This window comes from Cololabis saira, chromosome 4, assembly GCF_033807715.1.
Source record: "Cololabis saira isolate AMF1-May2022 chromosome 4, fColSai1.1, whole genome shotgun sequence".
Lineage (NCBI taxonomy): Eukaryota > Metazoa > Chordata > Actinopteri > Beloniformes > Belonidae > Cololabis > Cololabis saira.
In genome coordinates, this window is record NC_084590.1 from 28,202,787 (window position 1) to 28,223,799 (window position 21,013).

The 21,013-nt window shown below is 39.4% G+C and overlaps 2 protein-coding genes across 2 annotated transcripts; one reads left to right on the forward strand and one right to left on the reverse strand.

The window, feature by feature from the left end:
* The first annotated feature begins 2,134 nt into the window (after positions 1–2,134).
* Positions 2,135–8,107, forward strand: c1qtnf5 (C1q and TNF related 5). Its single transcript, XM_061720309.1, has 3 exons — positions 2,135–2,345; positions 6,521–6,765; positions 6,843–8,107. The coding sequence occupies exons 2-3, from the start codon at positions 6,534–6,536 to the stop codon at positions 7,361–7,363; spliced, it is 753 nt and encodes a 250-aa protein (XP_061576293.1). The 5' UTR covers positions 2,135–2,345; positions 6,521–6,533; the 3' UTR covers positions 7,364–8,107.
* Positions 8,108–18,486: 10,379 nt separating this feature from the next.
* rnf26 (ring finger protein 26) lies at positions 18,487–20,477 on the reverse strand. The gene has a single exon (XM_061720310.1). It carries the CDS (start codon positions 20,315–20,317, stop codon positions 18,968–18,970), a length of 1,350 nt encoding a protein of 449 aa, XP_061576294.1. The 5' UTR covers positions 20,318–20,477; the 3' UTR covers positions 18,487–18,967.
* Positions 20,478–21,013: the final 536 nt, after the last annotated feature.

Below are 21,013 nucleotides of genomic sequence, written 5' to 3' on the forward strand. Positions count from 1 at the left end.
GAATTGTTGCCAAAATGGTCCAATTTAACAGTAAATCATCTGAGCAGCAGTTTATGGATTCCTACAGGAAATTACTGTGGCAGACCCAGAATGTGCTGAATGGTGCTGCTAATTAAATACACAGCTTAACTGCAGTGTCAGCTCGCTGCCTCTGCTGGAGCCTTTTCACAACAGCCCGATGACAGGAATTCAAAGGAGATTCATCCTGACCTTAAAGGAGGTGGTGCCTCAACATGTTCCCATAAAACCTACATCTTACAGTTAAAACACTAAACAGACCCATGTGTTCAGACTTTCTGGTCACATGTGTCACAGTAAAAACTTCTCTCATGAACTGAAGGGTGTGTGCATGATTTCACAAGCTTTTATAGAGTGTTAATTACTTTAATTTATGACTGTGATCAAATTCATTTGGTATACATTCTTTAAATGTTGTGTTCTGTAATAGCTCACACTTGATCTTTTAAATGCATTAGTTTAATAGTTCAGTTTGATATTATACATATCAAACTAGACTAGATATCTTTATGGTCATTGTATAATGCATACAAGATTCCAATGCACTGCCCGAATGCATGCTAAGGATGCTGAGGTGCTGACATTTTAAAGTCAGCTGAGATATAGCAGATCCACGAATGTCAACCTTATAGCAACCTCATAGCAGTGCTTAATCCAAGGTCACCAGAACATCCGCGTCATGCAGGTTCACCTTTAAAGGAGCCGTCTGTAAGAAATGGACAAAACTGGTACTGCAGTCACTTTCAAAATACTGTTGAGCGGCGTGTACCCTCCCCCTCCTCCCCCCGACCAGAGGTTGCCAGGTAGGCTGCAGAATGCAGCAGGAACGTAGGCTGCCATGGCTGCGATAATTAGAGCCGAGCTGGCAACCCGGATGCCGAAACAATACTGACTTGGTGATTGGGAGATAGGTGGAGGGTGGAGCTTCAGAAACAATACTGACTTGGTGATTGGGAGATAGGTGGAGGGTGGAGCTTCAGAAACAATACTGACTTGGTGATTGGGAGATAGGTGGAGGGTGGAGCTTCAGAAACAATACTGACTTGGTGATTGGGAGATAGGTGGAGGGTGGAGCTTCAGGCCAAAACAAAAAATGACAACATAAACATCAGTTGAGGGCTGCAACTCCTCTTTTTAAACTGGAATATCCTGGCTTGAGTGCTGTTGTCAGTGACATAAGTATTTGAAATGAACATGATTTCTAAATGTCTGTTGACATATCGGGGTCATTTTATGATTCGTTTTATTATTGCTCTTACATACAGCTCCTTTAAGAAAAAGGGAATCCGTGTGGTTTCTTTTAAACTGTTCTGAATTATCACTTCAGTCACAGACAAAACTAAGGAAATGATTTCTGGATTGATTTCTGTCAGAAACACATTTTTCATAGATGTTATATATAAACATGTTAAAATAAACAGTTAAATAACTCAGCCTTCTGCTATCTTTCAAAGGCTTCGCTCTGTTTGCTATTTTACTCTAATCTCACACTCCAGCATCTCCAGTTTTGGCACAGGTCTGTTATGTTTGGGGTTAGAACTGCATGATAACAACGAAAACATGTTTTTTTTGGCCTGGGATTTTAAAAACGGAACGAGCTGAAGTTCAGTTCCCTTGCCAAGATGATATTAACATATCTTGCTTTATCATCCTAAGGCTGGCAACCCAGAACTCTGGGGGGAATAGAGGGGGGATTACCAGCAGAGTCTTGTTTGACTGGAAAACTTGAATTCATTTGAAAGATGCCATCTGGATGCAGATAAGGAGCCTGAAAGTGCAAAAAAGGGAGGCTAATGTGTCCGTGTGTGTGTTTGCTTCTGAGCGTAGGATCTGTCCAGGGTGTTTTTTGATTCACGGATCTGGGAGGAGAGCTCAGTTCCAGCTGCAGCAGTGCACTGTGGTCACATTTGTTTTGCACCACAGCCCTCCGATGTCTCTGTGGTATTGTCCTGAGAAGTTTCCCCATCATCATTATGCAATGTCCCAAGTACTCCTCTTTTTATTAACCGCAGTTCTCTTTATCCGCAGTTCTCATCCCCCTTTAATCCCTCCCTTCACACAGATTCGTTGAACTTTTTGTTTTAGTTATAAGTTCTCTTTTGTTTGTGCTGGATTTACATCACATATTTTCCTCCGTCTCCTCCATGCAGGCTCCTCCTCTCCCACCCACTCCTCTTTCTAATTGGATTTCATTTTCATTACTGTTTCCTTTCAGTTTTTTTTCCCAGCCAGATTCTCTGGTCCAGAGAGAGACCTTCTCAGTGGTTTCTCTTCGACAGACACACGCGAATACCAACAGAAACTCAGAAAGACTTCTGGACATCCTGGTAAGGCTTCCATTATTTCTTGTCCTAAACTTTAGGATTCAAAGCATGAATTCTTCAGAGCACACAGGTGAAAGAGCTGGGGTGTGTCTTGAGAGAATAGATACTGTGCCAGCATCTTTTTTTGCTTTATCCCTTTGGGTTAAGCAGGTATTTCAGTGCCACAGACAAACAACATGCAAATCATTTCTCTTGCTAAGTATCATTGCAAGTAAAGTAGAACCGTACTTTGATAAACTACAGTACTTCACATAACCAAAGTGGGCCATACATTCAGGGATGCATCAGGAATTCAAAGTGGCTGTCGGCATGTTCAGTTACAGTTAATGAAGATACTGTCATTGCACTAAAGCTGACTTTAAAGAAGCATGCAAAAAAAAAAAGAGAAATAAAGTGTTTATTTTTTTAACTTCAGACAGCCTGAGCAATCATAAGGAGCCAATGGGCCTGTCCTTGCATACGAGTTAAAAGCCCACCCTCCCACAAACAACCAAGTCAACTAGAATTAGGAGGAGACAGAGAGACTGCAAAAGAAATAAACTTGATTCCAGTCCTTCTTGTGGTTCTTGTGCAGCTTGCTGGTCATTTGAAATCTCTCAGGGGGTTTGTTTCTATTTGTGGTCATTTTTTGCCACAGTAATCATTATGAGTCTTTTTGCGGTCGCTTTGATTAATTGTTTCAGCCTCTTGTGTTATGTTTTTGCTGCTTTAAACAAACTTAACTCACAGCTCACTCTTCATGATTGTTATGACTCATGTCGAGTGTTTGGTGTCACTGACTCCAAACTCAATGGTTTTGGAGTTTCTGTCAGAACTTCTGTCCAGTGATTTGGATTCAACTCTCTCCATGATTGTTATTTTTTTATGATGAGAAATATTGACAGCAAACAAAGGAAAGTCAAAGAAACACAATCTGTTTGCTTTAAATGAAGAAAAGAGGAGTGGGTACCTCTACAGTGACCTTGTATTGATAGATTCGTCTTTCTTTGCTTATTGGAAGTGCAGGCCTCTATTAATCACAAAGCTACTGAGGAGTGGTGGCAGACAGCTGCTCAGACTCTCCAATATTTGTGCATTTGTGTGCTTTCTCCTTTTGCCAGGAATGCTGGCATGCAGCTTTTTGTCCCACCCTCAATATTTCCCACTGTGTCTTTCTTTCTTTCTTTTTTTTTCTATTTTTCTTGATTTAACTTTCCTTCCCATTTCTCTGTCTGCAGCTGTTGTGGATGTAAGCTTCAACATGCAGTTCGGAAACCTGGTGGTCAATAAGAGAATTTGGCTTTTCACAGTATTGTCGCACACCGAGAACAGCCGGATTTCATTACTAAACCAGATGCTAGACAGCCCTTAGTCATCCTCCTGCTTTACTCGTTGGTTTAGTTTACGGTTCTCTGAAGCCTCTGCTGCTTTCAGATGGCCGATTCCACAAGGAGACAGTAGCTTGCAGCTCATCTTTCCTGGCTTACTTATAGACCAAAACCCAGTAGTAAATTGATAAGAAAGGGGGAGCACTGTGAAGTTCTTAGCTGTAGATTTTCTACAATTTCTATACGATAAAAACCAAGACGTATAAATATGACAACTCTCTGGCACTCTGTAGTGGGTCATCTTAGGACTGACACACACACACACACACACACACACACACACACACACACACACACACACACACACACACACACACACACACACACACACACACACACACAGAGTAGTCTGACAGCTATTAACGTTATCATCAAGCTTTGATAAGAACCATGTGTTTAGAAACCAAAATAATAATTTTTTTTGCAATGTATATTGCGTAAATTACTGAAAAACCTGTGATTTCTTTTTCTTTTGAACTCCAAATTACAATAATATTAAGGCAACTCAATGCAGCAATATCACTTCTGACCCCACAGGGAGCATAAAGCTCTGCTGTGTCAACAAGTAAACTGCCAATACTATGACAATGAGTGGGGATGGCCAGGCATGCCTTGTAATACTACTTTATCCCACAAGAGTTGCACTTCTTCTTCTTCTATATATATTTATATATATATTTTATTCATTTGATCTGCAACTAAAAGTAAATTTAATGATATACTATCTTGTGAAACTAATTTTATTGCTTAAATATCCTGCAATTTAAAAATAAGATTATATATATATATATATATATATATATATATAAAAATATAAATAAATCCCCAGTTTAATTGTAAATATTTTCAGAATAATAGAAGGATCAAGAGTATTAATCTTATTTTTAAATTGCAGGATATTTAAGCAATAAAATTAGTTTCACAAGATAATATATCATTTCGATGTGTCCCTCCTTCAGTACATGTTGGCATCAAGGTTTGAACAAGTCTGTTAATAAACCAGTACTAGGGAAGCATGTAAGCCAGTAGGTCCCTCAGGGCCAGGACTGGGAGGCACTGCTTCTGTCATGACTCCAGATGACCTCACATTCAACTGTGGGATACTTTGATAAACAGAAGCATTCACAATTGACTCACTGTTTGTAAGAATCCCTGAGTGGTTTCAACATAAGCCCAAAATATCCCCTTCACCACCGCACTCATCAGATAGCATGAAGTGCTTGGCCTGAGATGCACGATAACTAATGTCTGTTTATCTGTCGTCTCTGAGCATTGTTCAGCCTGACATTAGAGTTAACTTGTAGGGATATTCATTTATGATGAAACTGACAGCAGTCTCAAATTTTTTCCACATGTGAACAGTTATTTTCACCCTGTAATGATGGGCTACGGATTGTCTGCAGATGTCCTCATAACACTTCCCAGACAGAGAAACTGCCAAGAGAAATTGCTTCTCAAAGATCAGTGCTGCTGTCTTTCCTTCTTGGCATTGTGTTAAAGCGATCTTGAATGCCCCCAGACCGGGCAAGGTGCTGAAACGTGTATTATGAAGCTGATGACGCTGATGATCAGTTATTCAAGTGCAAGTGATTATATGATCGTTACTTAAACAGCGAGGGTTACTTCATGTCTCCCTCTGCTTCTGCACTTTCAATTAGTATTTGTTTCATGAATAATGAGTTGGTGTTATATGGCTTGTGTTGCTGCTCATTTGGGGTTGTGTTTACCTACATTAGATGTGAAAGGGCCAGAATATTCATGTCTTCATATCTAAAACCAGTGAAAAGAGGGAGGGTAAACTCTTTTTACTATATAATCTAGAATGCATTGCTCCATCAGTGATGACAAACTCTTCTGGTCCATGAAAAACCCCCAAGCAATAATATTACCATCTTTCAGAATGGACGGCATTGCACAATTTCTTTTTGTCCTAACTTAATGCTTAGCATTTGAATGAAAAAGTTCTTATTGGTTTAATCTGTCTTCAAATAAGTTCTCTATATAGGGCCGGCAGGGGACCAGGCGGTATATTCCCCCATCTGTCGTTGTGTTCCTGGACAAGCCGATTCTCCCTCCTTGCCTCCAGTGAGGGCATCGCTGGTGTGTGAATGTTGTATGAATGTTCCGGCAGACTGACTGCCACGTTTCCGTCAGTCTGGGCCAGGGCAGATGTGGCTACACGTGTAGTTTGCCACCACCAAGTATGAATGAAGCGTGAATGAATAACAGATCCATTGTGAACGCTTTGAGTGTCCAAGAAAAGCACAATATAATTCTAATCCATTATTATGTACTAATTTCACCAAAGGAGTTTTTGATATCCAAAAAGTCAATATTTGCAATATTTCAATATTCTTTTACAAGAGGAGTAACTCTCCATGTAGCTCTCTTGTTTTCAATCATGGGTTCTTAATTACAGGGTGCACTATCTTTTAAACACTTTTTAAACACTTTAAAAAATGCATGATTATATACACTTAATGTAAAAGTATGTAAATGTATCGCATACGGAAAGATGACAATTAATTTGAGCTGCAACTAAAAGTCAATTTAATGATATATTATCTTGTGAAACTAATTTTATTGCTTAAATATCCTGCAATTTAAAAAAAAGATTAATACTCTTGATCCTTCTATTATTCTGAAATATTTACAATTAAACTGGGGATTTATTTATATTTTTGTTGTGCTGGTGGTCTAGCAGATCAATTTAATCCAGACAAAATGTTCCAGCTGCTCCCCAAATAGTTGTTTTAAAGATCTAATACTTTTCTTTGTTGCTGAAACTGATTTTTCTTCTGCCTCTCTCAGCCTTGACAGTGCAATGACCTCGCTCAGATTGTTACCCTTGCTGCAATCCCTCCTTATCCTACAAGTCCATTTTTCCAGCCAGCTGGAGGACAACAAGATCCCTCCCAGTCTCTGCACCGGTCACCCGGGTATCCCCGGCTCTCCAGGAGCTCATGGCAGTCCCGGTCAGCCGGGGAGAGATGGGAGAGAATGTCGGGACGCTGCTCCTGGAGAGAAAGGGCAGCAGGGAGACAGGGGAGACTCAGGTTCTCAATTTAATCTATACACAATACACAATAACTGTCAGTGCCAGAATGCTCATTTTTGTCTTCTTTTTCTTCAGGGGAGACAGGAGTCCGAGGACTGACTGGAGACAAAGGTGACGCTGGACACAAGGGTGACAGGGGTCAGCATGGAGAGTGTGCAGTGGCTCCCAAATCAGCTTTCAGCGCCAAACTGTCTCCGGCTCTGGCTGCTTCCCTCACCGTGGCCGACCCAGTCCGCTTTGATACGATCATGCTCAATGAACAGGGGGACTACAACATGGAGACGGGACGCTTCACCTGCAAAGTCCCTGGAGTCTACTACTTTGCCATCCACGCCACCGTCTACCGTGCCAGCCTGCAGTTTGATTTGATGAAGAACGGACACGCCGTGGCTTCTTATTTTCAGTTTTACGGTAACTGGCCCAAACCGGCCTCTCTGTCCGGCGGCTCTTTGCTTCACCTCGTCCCGGGTGACCAGGTGTGGGTTCAGGTGGCTCTGTCAGAGTACAACGGATTTTACTCCAGCACCAAGACAGACAGCACCTTCACTGGGTTCCTGGTGTACTCGGACTGGAAAAACTCTGCCGTGTTTGCATGACAGCTGTGCATGAACAACTCTACATTTTATCCTGCTGTGGGTAAAGAACTTCAACACTACTTTTCATCTTTTTTTGCCTTTTTTATTTCCTGAATGAGGTGCTCTGCGAATCGGTTATGACTTGGCTCAGCCATATTTGTGTAACCAGATAATATACTTGAAAAACACATGTGAGGAACACAAACATTGACCTTTATGCTGTTTGTTCTGCAATTGTTCTTCACTTTCAGCTTCTAAAACTGCTGTCACTAATAACCCTTCTGAGATATTTCAACAAAGGCTTCCAGCCAGCTTTAGGTCACCAATGCAAATATTCTACATGTCATTATTGCATAAGAATAAATGTCTACTTCATAAAACACTTTCAACTAATATTCATCTTATGCTGGAAAGTGACAGAGGAGGGAAAATGAGAGTAACAAAGTGCAGAATTAAGTTAATAAACAACACTGTCCAGCCAGTCTCTTACAACATGTGTTAACACAAAAGAACAACAATACGGACAGTACTGTGTTAATGGTCCAGCATGTCACGTATTACCACTTTTTCCCACTAGAAGAGCATTTTGGTGCAACATACATCAGAGGCTGACACATACACTTTCTTGTGATATGCTGCCCCATCTGGTCACAAGTTGTATTGCTACATAAAGCGTATGTTTAAAAAAAACAATTAAGTAGTACACGACCCACATTTTTTAAAAGTGCAATCAGAAATGCCACTGTTCAACTGTTTCAATTTGAATTGGATTTTTAAGACCATTACCAATATTTGGTGTTGTAAAATGTGTGTTTTAATATCTTGGCCCAGTAACATAAAACATGAACAGGTTTTTGTAACACTTGTTATATGTGCCATTTCTTCGTCAAAAACACATAAAAATTCAGTTTAAAAATAAAATTGTTTTATTTTCATGACTAACGTCACTTTGACCAGAAATATGCGTTAAAGAGGTCTAAACAAGGTACCAACAGGTGGTTGCTGAAGGCCCCCTGGTGCACAAACCATGCAACAGCCACACTCATAGTCTGGTTAAAGAACACTTTTATCCTAATTTAATCTTTTATTTTTATAGTTGTCATTTATGGTACCAATACTGTTAATATCGGCTCTCAGATAAATCAGTCAGCCTCTGGTTGTAGGTTTGTTATATACAGTCACAGATCATGTAAAGGTGTCTGCTGTTGTTGATGGCAAGTGAAGAGATTATGTGATTATCAAACGGCATAAAGGAAAATAACACTTCTGTAATATTTGAATTCTCTAAAAAATGACTGTATTCTTTTAGTGTTAATATGTATGTAAAGTATGAACTTTTTGACATATTTTGGACCAGATGATAGTCTTATATTTCTGGTTTAGGGAATTTCCATTCTTCCTGCCAAAGTTCATCATTCCTTAAGAGTTTTGCACCATCTCTCATGCACTTCTCTCCTGGGATCTAAACACAGATTTCCATGATGTTTAGGTTATACCATCCTGTTTGCTTCTTACAGTGTGATGTTTGCTTTTACAGTTTCCTCATACTAGTGAAATATCCCCGTTGCTATTCGCTGTTACATCAGCCGAAAGAAGGATCAATGTGTTCTGATTTTGAGGATTTTTTCTTTCAATTATATTCTGTATCCTTTCCTCTGCAATCATACTTTTGATTCCACATGAATACTTTTAAAGTTCATCTGGTTTGATCAAAAGTAAATTTGCAAACTTCTGAATTTTAGTTTTATATTGATGTCTCTCCATGTGCAGATGTGTCTGCACAGAAGAATTCTCAAACGCTTGGACAAAAGCAGCTGGACTTCCTGTAGGTGTCAAGAAGTTGAATCACAATTTAACTTAGGAGAGTTGATTAACTGTGCTTTATATTTCATAAAAGAATAATGACTTTTTATGCAAAATGTGTCAACTTTTATACCATAAGTACTGGATAAATGCAGCGGGGTAAAACAGAAATATTTCCCATAATGTTGTGAAAATGATGTTGAAGTATCAAGTCCCTTAAAAAGGAAATACTTTACAAGCATCTCAAAGTCAGAGAACTTCAGTTTTGTTTAATCTTAATTGCTCACTCATTGATGATTGATCAACTTTTAATTAATAAGATCCAATAGGGTTCTTTGATTTTCACTCCAAAGTCTGAATATACAAAACAAACACTAAAATGAATAAGTCTGGGACATATTACGTTTCTAACTGGATTCATAGAGCTTACCTCAGACTAATGATTTCACCAAACACTATGACAGACTTGCAAACTACATTTCAACACCCATTGGTTTATGTAAGTCATCACCTCCTTCATGCCAGGAATCATGGTATTTTCCTCCTGTTTCCCCTCTAATGCCTGGCATTCTGAATTAGACCTAATTGGTTTCAGGAACGTTAACTCTGTGCTTATCACATGCACCACCTCATACATGATGAACTGTGCCCGCGAGACTCCAACCCACAATTACACTATGTTCTAAAAATATCTGCATGACATTTCCCTCCAGTGTGGACGAGGGGTTGCAATGAGCGCAGCAGCCTTTCCTTGGCAAGAGTCTGTTGTTTCCATTTGTTCGCAGCCTGTAAATGGCTCTGTAAATGTTGGAGTCCTATGGCCAGGCAGTTACATCTCTCCCTAAAGTATGGAGCGGGTGTCGGGTGTCTGTTTGCTTGAACAAATGTAAGGTGAGACTGTAACATATGCATTCAAAGGTTGATGCGGGCAGTCTTCAAAGGTGACATGTTACTAGAGGTAAAGGTCTGTACATGCACTGTAAACTAAAGACAATGACTTTAGACAAGTTCCTGTGACATGTGGTCATAAATGTGTGACTATAGCCTAAAATATCTGCAATACTCCTTCCTTCTGTTCTCCCAATGTCATTGATTACATGGCCAGATTATATTGGATTGCATTATTCTCTGAATTACTCAGCAGCCACTTTATTAGGTTCACCTGATGTATCTAATAATGTGGTGATATATATTCGCTCAGAGCTTTATTCCATATGCCAGCAGTACCTAATAAAATGGGCGGTAGCGGTAGAGGATGTCTTAAAACTTTCAAACAAATATTTTTTGCCAAGTTTGGCTCTCGTTTGGAAAGTTTCCTTTCTAGTTATTATACTAACTTTATTTTCATTCATCATCAGAAGTCCAACTTGGAGAAATCTGACCTTCATATTATGAAGGTAAGGAAAAAGCTAAGTTTTGTCTGGATTATGTTTAGTAATGAACTGCTCGTTATTGCTGTATCATTTGCATTCATTCTGCTTAACTATGTTAATTCGCTGCTGGCAGTTTTGGGTTAAATGCACTGGCTGGACTAAAAAAATAAATAAATAAAAGCCACCACCTGCATGTAACTATGCAAATATGCAAGAACCTGCCAATGGAAAAGTACTGCGATGATTAATGTTTCATCTGGAAACAAGTTATTTCCCTGTAAGTGGTGCAGCAAGTTGATTCTGACTCACTAAGCAGCCATGTCAGAAGACACATCCTCCAGTCACGAAGATGTTGCTTTGTTTCAGAAAGGTCAAACTGTTGGTCTGCCTCAGGCAAGCAATACTGACATTAGTGAAAGTAATACAACTGGTCAGTGCAGCGGCAACAAGAGCCATTTCATAAGGAGAATTAAAAGAGAAGTCACTATACTGGAAATTACTTATTGGTGGGGCTATTATCTAACAAGTGTGCTTGTGCGCCAGTATTATGACTTTATTATGACGTTATTTGATTAGGTCGGATCTAGGTTCAGCAACATTATGTTCCTAAAAATGAGGTCTGAATATAATAAAGAACCAGGTTTTTGAAGAGCAGCAAAACCTCTGAACTTTTCTCTGTGATCACTTGAATTTTACAAAACGTACTCATCATAAACAACTCTATAATTAATTGGATACAGATTTACATCAGCTTACAAAGGGCTTATTTGAACGTACTGAGGATATTGAATTTATAGTGAAATATGAGTCACTAGTGAGAGCTTTGAAGAAGTTATCATAGCCAGTTAAATAGTTGTTTATGATGAGTAAACTGCTGATAGTTCTAATTATACAAGGATTTTTATTAATGATAAAGGTCCAGCTGTGGGGACAGTGTTTAATGGTAGTAACAGTAATAATTCGTTTATTTTAAACGCCACTCCTCCTGCTTGTTCTTGACATTTTAATTTTCATTTACATAATGAATTTTATTAGGATGTTACAGTCTACGAGAAAACCCCCCATATTAATAACCATTTTCCTTTTAACGTTATTCTGAACGTTATAAATAAATTTCATTTCATTTTTATTTATTCCGATCATGGAAATATGCAAACAGAAACAAAACAAACAAGTAAAATAACAACAACACAATCATCAACTAAAGCATATTCCATAACCAGAAAGGAGCAGGAAGAAGAAAATGTTATTATACCTGCCCCTCCCTCAAAACAAAATTGAACAATAATAACAGATGGTCTGCACAATTACAATTACTCAGTTAACATCACAAAGAAAGGAAAACAAAAAAAATCAAAGATAGATTGTCTGTATCCATACGCATATATTATAAATCTTAACTATTTCATCGATACATTGCTATTTTTTTTCTCTTTACATTTTTTTTTAAACTGAAATATGTTTATACAGCTCTTTAAATCATGTAATGAATTCCATAACTTAATTCCAACAACAGAAATAATCATCTGCTTTAAAGTTGTTCGGGCAAGTAGATGTTTAAAATTAAATTTTCTTCGACAATCTTCATTATTTGAACTGAAAGTAAACATGTATTGTACATTTTCTGGTAATACTTTACATTTACTTTACTTTTCTTGATTCAAGAATAAGAAGAAAATTAAAATAAGATAAGTATAAATACAAATCAACTATGATGAAGTCGGGAAGCATATCTCCTGAGTTTTTTCTTTTCTTTCTTGCCATCTCCATGAGAGGTAGGTCGTCTACAGTTGAGGTTCACCTTTTTGTCCAGCAGGGGGCAGCGTTGTATCTCTCCCTGCGACAGCGTCTGCTTGGCAGAGCAGACAGGACCAGCTGCATCAATAGCTCTGACTTTCCTCTAGTGTGCTCAATAGTGGCTTTGATTGTTCACATAAATTCACACACGAGTTAGAATCACGTGCAGATTTTATTAGTTTACCTGTGACGGGAGCTACTTTCAGTCACATGGATTCCAATATGTGTTTTATTAATGATTTTCTTCCTTTAACAAATTTATATTTTACAACATAGATGAAGAAAGTGGCAAGTTCTTTTAAAACTGGTCCAAACCTTGTTGTCAAGACACTATTGGCACAGAATTAAAGGACTGTTAAGGACAAAGGCAATTATTTACCCGTATAGGACCAGCAATGCATATTTTATAGCCAGTTGATACTGAAGCTGAGGGATTACCTTCATAAAACAAGGCCACATTTGTGAAGCACCTTAGAAAAGAGAGTGTAAAGATCAATAAATGTCCTTTAAGAGTTTCTTAAAAATAAAAAAAAAAAATTGTCCAGAGAGTGGCACCGAAGGAAGTTTTCATGTCAGAAATTTGCAAATTGAGTGTTGTGCTATGATTTATCTTATAAGCCTTTTATGATATATTATTATACTGAATAATTAAGCAACTAGTATTTCTAAAGGGAAAAGAAAAGAACAAGACTTTGCTGCATACGTTTCTATTTGTACACTGAGCCACAGGGCGTCCTGTAATCAATACGATTGACTTCAGCTTCAGCTTGTAGCTGCTTAGTGTCGGTCTGAAGAAGAGTTTGTCTGATAACACTGATTGGATCGATCAAAACACAGTACAACAGGAAAGTCCAAGAAGCTGAGTGTAGATATAGAAGACAAGAAATGAACACGTCCAGAATGTGTGTCAGAGTATTTCTGAACATCAGTTCAGACATCTTAACGCACAAGCAGACTTTCCCGGAGGTCAAGACCTATATTGTTTTAGATGATCAGGAGCTGTGAAAGCAAAGCACCGCTTTGACCTCGGGCCGGTTTGAACAACAGTCAAGTCTGTTGTATGTGATCAGGACTTGACAGGAAGCGCTGCAGAAAAATGTTCAGTATACACTCATACCTGGAAACGAGTTCAGATTTTCTGTCCAACTCAGGAAAATGTCAGCACCAGGCAATGACTGGGAGGGAGTGTTTTTATGAGTTGAGGGAAGATGTGACCGTCAAAATTATTATATTACACTTTTTGGCACTTTTCATCATGAAGATTTCTTTCTATTTTAATGACCTGCCATGGTTATTCCCGCTAGTGAGCGATTAAAGTGTTCTTTAATCCAGGTCCTCAGGACCAAACACCCCTGCAACTTTTAGATGTCCCTCGGCTCCAACAGATCTGATTCAGTTCTTACATATTTATTAAAAAAATAAGGGTGGTAGCAACCAGAAGGAGATGTCTGAACAAATTCTCTTTTTTTTGCACATTGTGTACATATTTTTATACCCTGGTCTCCCTGCAGGGACCCTATCCACACTTAAGTGGAATGGCATTTTTTGGTTTTAGGTCAATTTCCCCAAATGTTAATATTAATTGCCATTTCAACGCAAACATAAAGTTTATTCTTACTCATAAATGCTTCACTTCATTTGTTTTGGTCCCTAAAGAAGGTTTACACTCCTGATCCTCTAATAATAGACCTTTAAGGTTAAAGCTCGCAATGTGGACATGACAGAGAAGAAAAAGTTCATAGAAAGGGACAGAGCGTGTTTATAAACAGAAAAAAAAAAAATAGAAACCTGATGAGTGCGTGGAAGTTTTCCCACAGTGCTTCCAGCCAGGACCAGTGGGGTCAGCGGGAAGAGGTCTGATCCCTGAAGTTTAGGACTCCTCTGGTTTTTTACTCCTTCCTGCTCTTTTTCTGACATGAAACTTCCTCTTTTCTGTTAACACAATTTCCATTTGCGACCAACATATAAACACGGCTGAGAGTGGGCTCGTAGGTCAGGCGACAAAAAAACATCCCCTTGGCTTTTTTATTTCTTTCTTTCTTTTTTTAAGGTCTTTCAATCTCATTGTCATTGTCTCGCACAAAACCAGCACCCACATCCCCATAGGTAGGACTTCACATCTCCTGCTCAGTCAGAAATAACCTCAGTCACAATCAGTTTTAACAGAAGAAGGCTCCAATATCAAATCAGATTTTTTTTTTTTTCAGCGAGTACATTCTTTAGTCTTAGCAGATGTGCCCTATTTTTGGAGTGGGAGCCAGAATGAAGCTTTAAACCACAAAGCTCTGATGAATTCTCATTTGTTTGTAGAAGTGGTCCCTACTGACCAACATACCCCCCCCCCCCCAGCATACACACACACACACACACACACACACACATATCCCACCACCACCATTCTTAAAGCTCTGCAACCTTCTTACAGCCCTCATACACATACTTTTACACATTCCCTTCATCTGCAAAAATGCCAGACATGAAAGCTGAGCTATCTTTGGACTCGAGTGTTGCATTATCGTTGGTGTCAGATGTGCTCACGAATTAAAGGATTCTGTAATCTCACATGTCCACAGCCTCTGTGGAAATATTTCTCATTCTTTTCCAGTTTGGGAAATCTGCAACATCCCAGGAGTCTTACAGGATTGTATTAAAAAAAAAAAAAAGTTATTCACCATAAAGTTGTAAAAGCAGAGGAGTCAGTCAGCGACGGCTGTTCTTACTGACCCGTCCCGATCAGTGACCAATGTCCTGTCGGGTAAACGTGTACGTAAATATATACATTTCTGAGGTGGTTTGAAATGTTGTTCATTAGTCATGGATTTCCACACATGGGGGCGGCACATAGCGGAGCAAGGGACATTCATACACTTGGCACAGGCCAGTCAAAAGGCTTCACCTTCATTTATGCTGGACCCAAACGTAGCTGCAGTTTTATTTTATTATTCTATCAAATTAAAGGATTTACTTCAATTTGTCCCCTGGTGCTCTCAGTGCTGCCATCTAGAGTTAACCTTAGACATTTTCAAAATAAGCTTATTTCTTATTGATGATAAGAAAATGTAGAATTTAGGATGTAGGATTCAGGTTCTAAGTCCTATTTGTTATCAGAGTGCTACCTCAATGGGAGGTGGAGAATATCCATAATATTTCAGTCAGACAATCACACAGTATAAACTTCATGCACTTTATTAAGGATAAAACCTGAGTTATTGTGCCTAAGTTTCACTCAATCCGCATACATTAGTCTTACGCAGATAGTGGGAGTAATAAACTTAAATCAATCCCCTCTACAGAATCAGAACCCACGGGCAGAAGCTAGGGAGGAGGTGGGATTTTAAGAGCAGCATTGAACTCAGCGAGTGAGAAACATCATACAACATTTGAGTGTCAATGCCTCTTGCTCCTGATATACAAGTCTATGAACGAGACAGAGCCATAGGAACTAGTTCAGGCAGAATCTGAAGCTGCTTGAGATAGCTGTCTGCCTGTGAGCCGCATCATTTATCAAGTCATATTTGATTTTTTTTTTTTTCCAAATCTGTTTTTATTCCCACTTGAAGCATCCCTTGTACTCAACCAGCTGCAGCGATCATCTTTCAAGTGTTACGCTCTTCTTGGCTGATGAGCCCTGAAAAATTAGTCATCTTGATTATTTGCTGCTGGAATAAAACCGAATAACACAACTGTAGTTTGTTTTGTACCGTACAGAACTGGTTTTGTCATTCTTCTGTGAAAGTACAGCGCACCCTACTTTTTGCAGAACATTAAGACTCAGTATTTGAAATGTGATGGTTCCTTTTGATATTATTTGCACTCTACAGAACAAATAACTGACTTTTAAAAAATACCCTCCCAATCATTACCAAAGCACCAATACTTTCCTGGTATAAATGTCTAAAGGTAACATTTACAATGATTGTATGCTGAGCTCATGAATAAGACAAGTTCAGTGGTTTCAGATTTATTATGAACAGAGGGCTCATCAGTTCTGTGGCAGTCATCACATTTTAAAAACCATACATTACATTCATATTTTCAAATCACATTGTCACATACTGCTCACAGAGCTCATACGTACTACAGGTAGCAACCGATGACGGCCTTCTGTGCCGTTTCCATCCACAGCAATCGTTAGTAAGGAATGGCATTGGTCTTTGAGAAATACCTGAGAGGAGCAGTCTTTGTGGCCATGGCCTCAACAAATTATTTACAAACTTACTGAAAACTGACATTGAGACCCCTTTCATCAGTATCCGTGTCATCAATAGGGAAGAAATCTGAAGCCAGTGTTTGATATTACACAACTCCAGGAAAAAAAAACAGTTACTCTGAAACTATTTTCACTCAAATTACACAAAATGAAATGAGTAAAAAAGAAAAAACATATAAAAAGCAAATACAGCCATATATCAGATGGCACATTTTTCTTTCCACATCACTGATCCCACAGCACCTGTGACCAATAACACTTCAACATTTGGTCTCAAAATAATGTCCTGTAAACATTAAATAAAGATTGATATTAACATTTCAGTTTAGACAGAAACAAATGGTCAAAAAAAGAAAGAAAATGAAACGCCTAATTAGTTTATGGGTCTTTTTATACAACAGAAATCTGTTTTTTTTCAAGGTCAACTGAAAGGGAAAACCATGTATGGATTATTTGTTGGTGGTGACAGTAATACACCTCAGCTGGAAGACTGGAAAAAGCCCTATCAATAGATCAGAGGGGGAATAAGGCTGAGGTGGAAAATCTCTAAAAGATAAGTTAAAATGGTCACTTCAGGAGCTGACAAAAATGGTGATGGTGGTGGAGAACGTGGTTACACACAGCACTCATACCTACAGCATGTGTGGAATCATTACGCTTTAAAACACTCATAAAGTAAAGCACAGTGTTGCTCTGTTCCCTTGCAGCTTGGTCCACTGAAGCAAAACAGTTTAAGACATGAGCGGCGGTAAACACCACAGCATCAGGGAGGCCACCAATGGATGATACACCTACAACACCTGAGATTCAGTGTGGCAATAATGGAATATTATTATCATCATCTAAGTGTGAAGCAGGAGCTGTAGCCATGCCTCAAATGCATACTGCAGAGTGATATTAAAGAGGACAGAAGTATGCCAAAAGCAAAACTAAAGCACTTCAAATAACATATTGGTGTCTGACGATGCATCTGAAAACCCACACTAACGTATCTATTTAGTATACTAAAATAATTCTAGTTTGTATGCATGAATGAACCTGCAAAGGATGTGCCATTTCAAAGTTAGTATTGAAACATCAGCATACATTTCCTACAATGCAATGTAACAGAATTATGTGAATTTGAGAAGCAGTAGTGAGTGAAAGTACCGCTGCTGGACAACGTTGTCCCACAGTGCATTGCAAAAGGGGAATGATAGCTGGAAAATAATGTAAACTTGTGTCTGGTTGGTTGAAAAACATTTTTGGTAAAATATGCTGCTGTCTCTTTAAGTAAATCCAGCAGCTGCATTTTACAGTTGAAGTTTGTTTACCTTTATGATTTCTTGTGAACCAACTACTACGACAGTATCCTATAGATATTAGTATAGAATATACTCTTTACAACTGGTATTTAGATGGATTTAAGAGAGAATGTGCTTTATTTAAGATTTCTCTATAACTTTCAAAATTTGAATATAGTTTATCTTCTACGACAGAGTATTAGGGCCAAACTAAGACAAAAAAAATTGGAAATTACGAGAATAAAGTCATAATATAATGAGAATAAAGTCGTAAAATTACGAGAATAAAGTCGTAATGTTGCGAGAATAAAGTCGTAATAGAATAAAGTCGTAATATTACGAGAATAAAGTCGTAAAATTACGAGAATAAAGTCGTAACATTACGAGAATGAAGTCGTAATGTTGCGAGAATAAAGTCGTAATATTATGAGAATATAATTTATGAGAACTCTAACAGGAAGAGCTTTTTCTCCCTGTGTTAAAATGAGGAATATTGAGCATCTCGTGAAGTTATATTTATATATTTATAATATATTACGACTTTATTCTTGTAATATTATGACTTTATTCTCGTAATTTTACGACTTTATTCTCGTAATATTATGACTTTATTCTCGTAATTTTACGACTTTATTCTCATTACATTATGACTTTATTCTCGTAATTTCCTTTTTTTGTTTTTTTGTTTGGCCCTAATACTCCGTCTTAATCTTCCCCCCCAAAAAAGAAAAAAAAATATAGTGAAATTTTGATTTGTTTTCCAGAAACCCAAAGCAATCCACAACCAAAAATAAGCTAGAGTTTTATCAAACGTCATCTGCGTGTAGTCCAAGCCCATTAGTTTCCTCAAGCTACTCCTGTTTCTGAACCATTTCTAGAAAACTCCAGAGCAATGGGTGAAAATAAATCAATTCATTATTTGTATTTATCTTTTCTTAAAGATCTGCAACTTCTCCAGGAATAAACATGACTGAAGCTGATTGAAAATGCTAAAGAAGAGGAGTTTCTTTTACTCTTGGGCTTACCGTGAGATTATGCAGATGGAAAATTGTAGATAAAATGTCACCAGACTTATTACAATAACTTATCTGGTTGTGAATACTGCAAGGCTGAGGCACTCCTTCTGTGAGGCACCCATGGATCCACCTCCGTTGGTCGCTCATAGATAGACGTCCATAGTGTTGAGAATCATGTGACGACAGAGAGGACAGTTCTGTTGGTAGATAGGTTGCCTCAAAAGGATGTTTGTACAGTCTCGACAAAGGCAGAGGTGTCTGCATGGCAACAGCACCACCGTCTTATTAGAATCCTGACAGATCACACACTTCTTCCTCTCCTCCTGCTCCTTGAGGAGCATAAGCAGATCATCAGCAGGTAGAGGTTTCCCACCTTTGCCTGAAGATGACTGCTTCTTTAGCGGTCTGTCTGTGCTCGATGAGGGGAAAACTAAATCTGGCAGTTCCTGGTTGGCTCCATCTCCTGCTCTCCCATCCGGCGGGTCCCGTGTCTCCTGTCCAGGGTCGCCATCGCCTCGTATTCTGTTGCCGTTGTCTCTGTGTAGCCGTGTCCGCAGAAAGACCCTCAGATGGCTGCTGTGTTGAGACAGCTGCAGCCACAACCTTCTCTCCAGTAGCCAGAGGTGACGCAACATCCTCTGAAGGTGTTGCATGTTATGGCATAGAAAATGTGGGATACTCCACAGGGCCAAAACAAGGCTCTGGACAGCTAGATACAGTCTACGAAGAGCAGGAAATGAGTTCATGTAATCCACGATGTACACGGCTGCCTGCCTGGTCAGTCCTGGGTTGAGGTAGACGGTCGTCGTCAGGGCGATAGTGACGGTGAGCAGAAAGCCGTAGATGTTCAGTATGAAGATACTGATGAACATGTGCACCAGGGAAACCAAAAAGTCCAAAATCAGCTTGCAAGGAGACCACAGGTAAGCCGACGTGCCAGCCAGGCAGCTGTACAGACAGGTGAAAGAGGTCAGCGTGAGCTCCAGCACTTTCTGCAGCGGGCTAGACACCGTCTGCCACACCCCGACCACCGCCAGGTACACGTTCTGGGTGGCGATGAGTACAAAATTCACCACAGTATTGGTGAAGTAGACCACCAGACTGACGGCGATGCCACAGCCCTCCAACACCGACAACAGACTCCGACACAGGTGTTCCTTTCCCCGGAGGACGACGTGCATGGAGAGGTAACCCATCATCTTCAGGCTCTCCAGCAGCCCCTCCAGGGCCAGCAGCACGCTGCCCAGCACGCTGACCGCCCCGTGGGCCAGGTGGGTCGTGGCCTCGGCCATGGTCGTCATGGAGACCAGGATGAGGTTGCCCAGCGACAGCAGGGCGGTGATGAAGAGGCCGGGCAGGTTGGTGATGAAGGTCAGCACCGCCAGCACCGTCCGCAGCACGGTGTGGACCACCACAAAGTTCAGGTCCAGCAGCAAACACACCACGTCCAGGCATTTTCCTACAGTTGTTATCACAAAGTTCAGCAAACCCATGGTATTTTATCTGTAGCTTAACCGTTTACTCGCCAGGGCTCTCGGGTGGTTTCCACGTCTAATCATCCCGTGTGTGTTTGTTCAGGCTCAGTTAGAAGAATCATCGCTGCTGCTGCTGCTCTGTTAGTGTCACCTGAAATCGATCGTGAATGGCTTCATTTTTCATGTTTTTTCTCCATCTGAAATCCAGCCAAACGGTGAGATATCGTCGCAAACACATGCGTTACTACGGCGGATGTTTGGTTTCAAACGACGGGCTGTAACTTCCGTTTGATTTCCTGGTTTCGCTTTAGCGCTCCGTTTAAAACACGACACGGAGGCACTTAAATTCAACAGATTGCTTAGAAAAAAACATGTATTATTGAGGGAAAGGAAAAAAGAGCGGGTAAGTCGAGAATGCGACGATAAATAGCTTTGGAATGTTTATCTTTTTTATCGTAGCCGCCATGTTTGTTTTGGTCGGAGCGTCAGCTGACCTCACTTCCTCCCGCTGCATGTCTGCGTCGTCATCACCCAGGAATAATATTATTATTATTATCATTCTTGTTATTATTATTATTATTATTATTATTATTATTATTATTATTATTATTATTATTATTATTATTATTATTATTATTATTATTATTGTTATTGCTATTGTTATTTTTGTTGTTGTTATTATCTTTTTCCATTTGCCGACAGAGAAAATCCCAT

What these genes read in the sequence shown, in the direction of transcription:
- rnf26 (XM_061720310.1), bottom strand. Translation starts at nt 20,317, where the DNA reads ATGGGTTTGCTGAACTTTGTGATAACAACTGTAGGAAAATGCCTGGAC.
- c1qtnf5 (XM_061720309.1), top strand. Translation starts at nt 6,534, where the DNA reads ATGACCTCGCTCAGATTGTTACCCTTGCTGCAATCCCTCCTTATCCTA. An exon ending in GGGAGACAGGGGAGACTCAG is followed by an intron (nt 6,766 to 6,842) that starts GTTCTCAATTTA and finishes CTTTTTCTTCAG; the next exon opens with GGGAGACAGGAGTCCGAGGA.